The sequence below is a fragment of the Alligator sinensis genome, unplaced genomic scaffold (genome assembly GCF_000455745.1).
Source record: "Alligator sinensis unplaced genomic scaffold, ASM45574v1 scaffold840_1, whole genome shotgun sequence".
NCBI lineage: Eukaryota > Metazoa > Chordata > Crocodylia > Alligatoridae > Alligator > Alligator sinensis.
The window spans coordinates 589,491-599,763 of NW_005842643.1; the positions used below are offsets into that span (position 1 = coordinate 589,491).

At 43.6% G+C, this 10,273-nt stretch overlaps 1 protein-coding gene across 6 annotated transcripts in view; it reads left to right on the top strand.

The window, feature by feature from the left end:
* The window catches only part of TMPRSS2 (transmembrane serine protease 2), a 32,507-nt gene extending 22,234 nt beyond the window's left edge, over positions 1-10,273 (top strand). For 3 of the 6 annotated variants that reach the window (XM_025215417.1, XM_025215419.1, XM_025215418.1), the window contains exons 10-14: positions 3,061-3,235; positions 5,223-5,398; positions 8,033-8,128; positions 9,117-9,259; positions 9,852-10,229. In XM_025215417.1, the coding sequence (XP_025071202.1) occupies positions 3,061-3,235; positions 5,223-5,398; positions 8,033-8,128; positions 9,117-9,259; positions 9,852-10,028 (767 nt within the window). In that variant the 3' untranslated portion in view covers positions 10,029-10,229. The other 3 variants (XM_025215420.1, XM_025215421.1, XM_006033587.3) reach the window with 2 other exon arrangements.

Genomic DNA, 10,273 nt, shown 5'->3' on the forward strand with positions numbered 1-10,273 from the left:
CTGTACTGGTTAGATCACATCTACTGTATTGTGTATGGTTCTGGGCTCCATATTTGAAAGATGTGGAAAAGTTAGGGAAAGTCCAAAGGCAGGCAACAAAGGGGTTGAAATTCAATCTGTATGAGGAAAGGATGAGAGAACAAGTCATATTTTAGCTTACAGAAAAGGTGATTAAAGTGGAGGACATGATAGCGGTTTTCAAATATCTGAAAAGCTGCTATTTAAGAAGTGGGAGAACTGCTGTAGAGAGCAGTACTTGAAGCAATGACTTCCAATTTTGCAGCAAAGTAGATCTAAGATTAGATATACGGGGAAAACTTTCTTATTGTTAAAACAGTGAGATAGTGACATAGAGTGTCTGGGGGAGCTGTGAAATCTCCTTCACAAGAGGTTTCCAAAAGGATGCTGGGTAAGTAAGTAGTGGTCATGGATGATTTAGGAGTATCGTCCCTGTATCTGTGCAGGGGGTTGGACCAGATGACCCTTCCAACCCCATGATTCTATACCAGCCTTTGGAATGAATTGCTTGTGATTAGTCTTGTTTGGCAGTTGTCATATAAGGTTAGACCTGTATGTCTGGATTCTAGGTTGAATACCAGAGTCCAGTATCATATGTTTTGGGGGAAAGTCCAAGTAACATTGCTCATGCACGCATTACACTTAAGCAATAACCGGCCCACAGTGCAAATTTCTTAATCTCTTCTTATCACTGAATCATTTTTCTCTCAAGCTTTTTGTAAGGCTGTGTGTGGATTTTTGTCACCCAGATGATGCTTCCTTTCTGGAGAGACTGGTGGTGGTGGTGGTGGGAGAATTTTCTCTTTGGTTCTGCTTATAACTGGGTTTGATTCCCATAACTGGGTTTGATTTCCATCCTGTGCCCCCCATGGTAAAGTGCCCTATTCTATATAAAATATCTTTTATCTGTTTATTAGGGGTTAGAGTAATATAGCTGAGATGGTCCAGGAAATATGTGAGATTTATTTTGGTGATATCTTTTATTAGACTAATTCTGTAGTTGGGGGTGGTATTTAGATAAGGTTTTGGGAACACAGCCTTCTTCAGGTTGCTTTCTGTATCTATTGATACAATTTCATAAGGACACTCTATTCCTTGGCAAACAACTAGCGACGGAGAGGCTTATCTGTAAGTGTGGTACTTCAAAGATATGCAGTATCTTTTGTCCATACAATTCTTCTGGCTGTTCAGCCTCTTAAGTGGGGAGCTGTGCTTCTCTTTTATGGGATCTAGAGCAAGACCATGAATATGGCATAGGTATAAATGCATACATTTGTACTTATTCTTGCCTTCTCCCCACTTGCCACCCTTTAGTTGCTATTAATCATTTAGAAACAATAAGCAAAAGTCATACTGCTATACATCCACCTCCCCTGCCTCCAAGTTTGGTGGAATAGAGACCCTTTCCCAACTCTTTTAATAAAATGGCATAGGACTAATTGTCTTTTTATCTCTGTATCGGTGTTTTATTTTTAAAGGAAGCATTTTGGGTAAAACTTTACTGAGTGGGAAGGGAGAACAGTCCTCTGGTTTGCCAGGTATATTATTAACATGCCAAAAGCAATAGTTCTGATTTAAAAATTTGGACTAAACATTTGTAGGGAGAGGGTGTGACTAGCCCCATTTTTACCCCTAGCTCTCGTTCTCCCCCACTCCCTTCTGAATGCTGATGGCTAAAAGGGATCCCTGCAGTTCTGCTGAGTGTGGGTTGCCACCTCCTCTGTTTCTGGTCCCCTCAGCAACCTATATGCTTAGTATATTTCCTGCTCTTGGAATGATGTGAGGGACCATTAATGTGGAATTTGAACCTATGAGTCTGTAGAAAGGAGGTGAGGGATTGCTGGCCCAGACAGGTAATAAAAAAGTTAGCCATGTTTAGTTTGAAGTCAGTCATCAGGGAGGGGGGATTTGCACCTTATAGACTAACCAAAGTAGATCACACACACTTTGATACCTATCATTTACTTCGGTTAATCTATAAGGTGCAAAATCAACCCTGCTTTCCATTAAAAAATTACCAAATTGGGGTGGAAACAGATGTTGCATAACGTTTCATTTGTGCTCCCATAAAAATTTTTGTGGCAGTCCAAATGGTGAGCTAATGGATGTTGCTACCTTTTGTTGTGCCACATCAAAGGAAAATCAGTGGCGCAACAGAAGGTAGTATTAGACACTGCTGCTTTATTGTGGCAGACATCTATTAGCTTTGTGGTGGGAGAGCAGAAAGTGATCTGCTCATACTCTCCAGCCACTCTGAGCAAATGCTCTCGGTCCTTAAGAGACCCTCAAGGCTTGGAGCACCTGCCTACTTTTCTCATTTGCAAAATCTCCAGTGCCTTTCCATAAGCAGAGAAGTCGGATTCCCTGCTCAGCCAGATCTGTCTCTGGCCATTGCAGGACCAAGTCTGGCTGAGCAGGGGAATGTCCCTCCCAGTTTTGCCAGACCAGGTCCCCTACGTGATCCTGGGGTGGGGGCCAGCAGGTCTGGCTGAGCAGAGGAAGCGGGGAGATCACGCTGCCTCTTGTCCTGCACCAACAAGGAGCAACATGTGTTGCACCCAATGAAATGGATCAGCTGTGCCACAGCACACTTCGTTAGGTGACGTCTTGTTTCCTTATGGACAGACAACTAAGAAACAAAAGGCAAATGGGCCGCATGGGTTCTGGCATGGATCTATGCTGCCCTCTAGTGGGTGAATCATTTAAGGAAAATTAGGAGTCTGCTACTGTCTTGGACCCTTCAAATTTTAAGCAGGGTCTGAAATGTTAGAGATGGCAGTCACCACAGCCCCAACCAGAGAGTTGTAATGCATTTAAACAGCAGTTTAACAGTAACAAATAGTTTCAGGCTGCAAGGGTCTAGGTTCTCTAGTTTGTTTGCTGATGGCGAGAACAAAAAATTAATAAGAAAATCCAGTGGTGTTTTGTGTGATCATAATCCTGAGACTCGCAGTTGGCAACCTTGATGGGGAAGACGTGACAGTGGGGAAGAAGTTCTCTTTACACTCTTTGTTGTACTTTAACAACCCCCTATATTTTCAGAGTGTGGCTATTCCAGAAACAACCTGATGCCTAAAGGCAGAATTGTGGGTGGAAGTGCCGCATCACTTGGGCAGTGGCCATGGCAGGTCAGCCTTCATATCCAGAACACTCATGTATGCGGAGGCTCCCTCATCACCCCCGAATGGGTAGTGACAGCAGCACACTGTGTGGAAGGGTAAGTCCTGAGCAATTGTATTGTATTAATTGAGTTCCAAAAATCAGTGACTTATAGCACTGAACAAGCTATCATTGGTTATAGGCTTTTGGAATGGTGGACACGGTGACTTGAGGAAATGGAGAAAGTTAAATTTTGCCATGTATACCCGAGCAATGCAAATACATATAGAAAGTAAAAAGGACTTGGGTCCCTTCTACACATTACATTTATGCTGCAGTTAATGTATTAATCACGGCATAAATAGGAAGGGTGCTACATGTGCTACCAATTGAAGGCACCTCAAAATGGGGAGCAAACCATAAAAATATTCTACGTGTAATGTAGATATTTTTATGGCTCATTTGTAGGGTGCCTAAATGTTAGTGTGTTGCCAGCAGTCACCTGATTTCTGGCCCACCTGGAGGCTGGGTCAGGGGGATAGCCAAAGAACTTAACCTGCTCAGGACTTTAAACCCCTCCCCAAGCAGCACTGGCCAGGATTTAACTGGACCAATAGTCATCTGGTTTTGTCAGTTCATTAGGGACTGCATCAGAGATGGTTCCAGACCCCAGTGTGGCCCCCTGGCCAAGCTGACCATCGGCCGATTGTTGGGTACCCAGCTTTCAACTTGCTGATGCAGGGGGAGCCCAGGCTCATGATCCCAGGCTCACCTTGTGCTGGCAAGTATGGCACAGCTGGGATCTGATCCACAAATCATACATCCTGCAAGGCATGTGTGGCATGGCAGGAGGTGTGACTGTTTGGGTTGGGGGATCAGATTAATGTGAAATATATAGATAACAAATGTAATGCATGAAGAACAGTGCTAACTTCAGTTAATACAATCTACCAAAGACTTGTTAAATTTTACTTTTCAGTACACTTCATTAAATAACAGCCTATAGAAACAAAACATAAACAGCATTTGAGGCACCAAAAATTATATTCAGGGGTAAAACACATCCTGAGTTTAGCCACTTAGTAATTCTTGTAATGGCCAACAAGGACAGCTGACTACCTGGAAATGCTCAGTCTCTGAAGTGAAGCCAGGAAAACAATATTGCTTGTGTTTTTTATTTATTTATCCTGGTTTAAACAAGAGTGAAAAAGAGTCAGTCTTTTTGTATTTTTTGTTCTAGGTGGGCTAGTAGTGGAGAGAAAGCCTTAGCAATTAGATTAGTAAGTAATCCATATAGAAACTGCTTGTAAGTCTTAATTTTCTACTTGGCTTGTAATGCAAGAACTCACTCGTATGGCGACTCTAGCTAATTTTAAGTTCCTATTTGTGCTATGCAAAACACTGAAGATTTTGTAGATATTAAACTTCACCAGGTGTAGGAGTAGGTGGCTTATACTGTCCTATTCTTTGGGGAGTGCCTATGAAGATATGCAGGCCTACTGAAACATGAGACTATCTGCAGAGGAACTGCCTGATCCTGAAGTTAGTAATACAATCTTCCACTGGTTTTAGACAGTCTGAATGAAGTTGCAGAATATAGCACTATATAAGCAGTATACAAAACAAGTCTTTAAAATAGGATAACTATTTGATATATGTCTTTCCAGTATTCACTATATTGTCTTCTGTTTTCATTATCAGTCTGCGCACTGGCAACATGACTTCAAAAGTGTGACCATCTCCCTAAATTGTTGTCTGTGCCTTCTCAGGCATATCTGCAATAACTGCATAAAACCTGGCTTTCTATTATCTTTTGATTCTCGCCCCCCCCCAATCTTTCAAACATTATTTGCAATTATAAATCAAATGGTTAATACTTGGTTGGCAAGTTTAAATAAGCAAGCCAAGGAGAGACTGGGGAAAAATAGATGTCCTAGGTCATTATTTACTGTTCAATGCAGGTGCTTGCCAGCTTGCAAAAAAAAAAAAAAAAAGGGAAGGGGAGAATCCCCCCTGAAATTTGAAATAACATTGGTGCTCCAAATGAGTTGATGCACTTTGTTTACTACAATAATGAATAATCTACCCTTACTTTTTCTTTCTAGACAGCTTGCAGATCCATCTTACTGGAAAGTTTTTGCTGGGATTCTAACACAGGATGAAATGCGTCTGAGAAGCGGACACAGAGTCCAGAAAATAATTCCACATCCAAATTACAATACAGAGACTAAAGACAATGATGTTGCCCTTATGAAGTTACAGACATCAGTGAGTTTTACAAGTATGTATTCTGTCGTTGTTGAAAGTAAAATCTTAAAGCTGTAGTAACTCCCCCATTTTCAAACATCCCTGGTTACCAGCGGCATAACAATGCAGCTGAGTGCTTGGGGCAGCTACCACACACAGGGACTTCCTGTTGCTGTGGCTGCCACAATTGCATGGCCAGGACAAAAGCTGTTTTTTTTTCCCCCCCCAACTCCCTATCCCTGTCAGCACCTGGGCTGCTGGCCCCTGCCACCCTACCCTAATTACACTGCTTTAGGCCACTTGTAGAATACCCTCTTCCCTGTTCAGTGTAGACTTGAACATGTAACCTTCAAAAATGAATATTTAATTCAACAAAATAAGATATGCAGTGAAGGCATGAGTTATGTAGAAAGGCAAGAAAGTAGAGGGTAAGGCAGGGATGCAACTACAGCATGCCTCTTCCCCAAGAGCTGGTAGGTCATAAGTGTAAAAAGGAATGTTTTTCCAGAAGACTATCTTTTTTTTTTTTTTTTTTTTTAAATGAATGAGAAACCCAGTCTATGCTACATGTTGATGACCTGCTCATTGTATCAGTTACCATCCTATACCTTTCAAGAGCCTCCTATGCAATCTAGAATGTGTTGCAGCACACAAGCCTTATGCACATAATATGAAGTCCCTTTTTTTCTTTTGGCACAAAAAACAGTAAAAGGATTTAGTGAAACTCTCAGAACTTAATGCATACAACTTCTGTAATAATCCATCAGTGTTTGAGATGTCCTAGTTTTTGCCATAAACAATATATAGTTCGTATGCAATAAAACAGTAGATGAAATAAGAAAAAATAATTCCTTTTTAAATATAAACTCAACAGTGATGGAAATGACCTCACTCTAAACTGAAGTATATGCAATAGGTTAAATCAAGGCCTTTCAAAGTTTGCAAGAAGAAAATATTGGGGAGACATGAAGAACTATTCCAGTTCCTGCATGAACTGTGCACAGTTGCAGATTGCCACACTGTAGCAAAAAGTGCAGAACAGTTATAAGCCCTTCTTAAAATGTGAAATTGCTGTTTGACAGCTGGAAGAAGTATTATAGTCCAAACCCAAGGAGGGATGCCTGAGGAACCATTATGGCAATGACACGTTCTACTCCAGCATCCTAGATAAAGGCCAATGAAACAGTGTTTAAGTTACCTGAAATTTAAATACATTCTAGAAGGATGCACTGATGAAAAGTGGTGCATAAGACTAGGTGAAAATAACATAAAAGAGTTTTGCCTTGCTGCTTGGAGGGAGGCAAGTCAGTTTGCCAAGAATAGCATGTGAATGGTCTTGTTTAGCACACTTCCGTGCTAGTCAGCCTAGTGCACAATCCATTTGGAATTTACAATGGAAGTGTCGCACTTACTTTTAATATGATCTGCAAAGAAATATTTGGTGCCCAAGTAAGCTATTCTGTTTTTAACTGAGTTGTGCCCTCAAGCCATGTCTCGGGGGGGAAAAAAAATGTCTCTTGTCTCTGTCATTCTCTCTGCCCTTCCCAAAAATAATATCTGTCCAAAGATCTGTGTCTAACCTCTTAAGTAATTAAACAAGTAATGGCTGCTTGACTGGCTATATCCATCCCCCAAGATGTTCAACTCAAAACTGAGAAACAGGTAGGAGGCCTACCCTTCTGCCATTTGTACCAAACTTGGATGGAGCGGCTGACAGAGCTCTCCACCTGACAGTCTTCATGACCACAACACCTATTTGCTAGGAAACTGAAGTACAGGGAAGGAGCCCTCACATGAGGAAGTGCTAATATGGGCTCCTGGGGCATTTATACACATGCTCCAGGAGGTGCGAGGGGTGCTTTAATTAGTGCAGCTCCAAGAGCCACGCTAATTACTAGCACCCAGAGTGTCACATGTATCAGCATCCCTGCACTGAAAAATGGCAGGGGGGCACTTTGAACTAAAATTCATTGAACAACATAGGCGGTGGAAGCGGGGGACTAATGGGGCTTAGCCCCCCCAAACACAGGGCAGCAGCAGGCATTGCCTTAGAGCAGCCTGGCTGCTGGTGGGGAGGGGTGCGCACACTCGGCTCCCCTGCGCGCTCGCAGCTGGCCCAGCCACAGGCAGGTAAGTTTCTTTTAATTTAGGTTTCTTTTATTTCCATGGGCTGGTGGGGACGGAGAGCAGATCGAGACCACTGGGGCCGGGATGGGGAGGCAGCTGGGGCCGGCGCTTGGACCAGTGCGGCAGCTGGGGCTGATGCGGTCAGGGCTGGGAGGCAATTGGAGCAGGGAAATGCCGCTCCTCTCCTCCCTGCCCCCCAGCCTGTGGCCCTTTCCCCTCCCCCTCAGACTTTTCCAGGGAGGGTGGGGTGGGCGGTGGGCATGTGTGCATGCTTGCTCAGTTGACCAGTTTTTTTTCTTCCTCCACCTATGTTGAACAAGCTTTAGTTTAAAATGCCTCACCAGCATTTTTCAGCACAGGGACACTGATGCACGTGATGGCTGCTGGAGCGAGCAGGCTCCTTGCAAATGCATAGGAGCCCTCAGTTTCTCTTGTATTCAATCCAGGTGTTTCTTGTCCTGTTCAGACAACTTTCTGTTGAATCTTTATTCATGTTCACTCATCTAGGTTTACTGATTATGGCCATGTTCTTATTTCACAGATTTTGTAGCACCAATTTGTCTGCCAAACCCTGGAATGATGTTCCAGCCTAATCAGTCATGCTGGATATCTGGATGGGGAGCCCTACAACAAGGAGGTAAGATGTGCATACCTAAAAGGTGGGGACAAAGAACTAGTTTGCTTTCATTTTATGTCCAGTCAAATAAATAGCATTGCCAAGTGACAAGACCAGCTTGCTTGCCTCAGGTAGATGTGGCTGCACTGCATACAGTTTAGAGGGAAGTCTGCTTAGCCCAGCTTCCTCATGCTTCTGAGGGTGCTGCTGGCCAGGGCCATTTTTGCTATGCAGATATGGCCGTACACACAGTAACAGTTTGCTGAGTCAACATTTCTGCTAGTGTGGAGACGCTTGTAATGCGTATTTGCAAATTCAGCTAATGTTTATATTGGGGTATAAGGATTATAATAGAGAGGGGAAAATAATCTTGGTAGTGTAGCAATAGAAATCTTCTCAGTCCCTGTGTTATCAGCAGAGGCTTTAGTGACCATGGGCTCTACTTTTGTGATGGCGTAGCAGCGTGCACTCTACAGGAGTTCCTTCATGTGTGAGCTGTATTTGATGGGGATATGGTCAGCATGGTATAAACTCTAGGCTGAATACCCTCCTGCTCTTCCCATCTTAAGGCTGAGACAGCAGTGTCACTGCAGCATGATTCAAAGGGAGAAGTGAAGCTTCTTGGGCATAGAAGATCTTGGGTAGTGATGGGGGAGGAGGAGGCAGCTGATTCCCCCGCTGCCTTACCTAATCATGAGGTTGCTTGGAGTTGCTGCAGGGGTTTGCCTCTCCATCTTTGTAGGCCCACTCCCTTCTATAGCCCTGTAGATAACATCATGGGGTGTCAGCTGTGAGGCAGCTGTATGTGTACAACTGGTTGAAATAAATTCTCCTCCTCTTAGAGGGACACTGAAAATTTCTTCAGTTTTTTGTTATATTGAACTGTGAACTTCAGCACGCATCCCAAAGCAGTATTGACTTGTTTTTGATCAGGGGTGCCATTGCAAACTACTCTGGCTTTTTCCCATTTGCTCCAGTTCCTTTATGCATCTGCATTTTCCAACTTTAGGTAAAACCTCAAATTTTTTGAATGCTGTGATGGTGCCTTTGATAGAGCCTTCCAGATGTAATGCTGGGTTAGTCTATAATGGCCTCATTTTGCCTACTATGATATGTGCTGGATATCTAGAAGGACTAATTGATTCCTGTCAGGTAATAACACCGCTCATATTACTAACAGCTTTTTTTTTGAACATCTGCTAGCAAGGGCATTATGGTAGTGGCTATGAACAAGTCTTACAAAAAAGAAAACTCGCTGACCTTTCTTTGCAACATTGCCAGTGCCATAGCAAAGGGGTTGAGGGGATGGGGGTGAGTGGGGCAACTGCCTTGGGTGCTAAAGCAAAGGAGCGCCAACAGGCGCTTCGCAGCCGGGGCAGGGCGCGGGGCAGAGCCGTGAGCACCTCGTTTGGGAGGACAGGGGGGGCGGGGCATGGGCGACTTCTGCTGCTGCGTGCACTCCTGGGCAGGCATGGGGGGCATGTGCTGCCCCCCCCCCCGATCTGTGCGTGGTATGAGGGCAGACTGCCACTGCATGCTTTTCCTCAGGCGCCAAATATCATTGCTATGGCACTGAACATTGCAGTCAGGCTTCTGAGTCCCATTGTGTTGCAAATTCTTCAAGAGAGAGGGCTGGGGTTGATTTGTCTTTTTATTCACTCATTCCCATCTTTGGTGCCTGTGTCCACTTCTTGTTACACTTGTTCATTAATAGCACGCTTGTGGCTTGTTTTTTTGTGTTCAGGGTGACAGTGGAGGCCCTTTAGTAACAGCGAAGGACTCTGTGTGGTGGCTAGTTGGTGACACAAGCTGGGGAACTGGCTGTGCCACTCGCAATAGACCTGGAGTTTATGGAAATATGACCATGTTTACGGCTTGGATTTACAGAAACATGCAGGTAAAGCGCTCTGCGTGGCTATAATGCCCTTTATTGAGCTTAATCATTTAAAGTATCAAAAGGAACACTGCATTTTTTAAAGTTCTTTAGTTCTACTAACTGGCTTTATGATTTCAAATGAGAGAGATGCTGTTTAATTGAAGTTATAGTGGATTTTTTTCTCTTTGTTGCTGTTGGAGAGTAAATACACATGATACTAACCACATTCCCTTCCCCCCACCCATTTTCTTTTAAACAGGCAAACAGATGATGGTATCTGCCATTCTTGC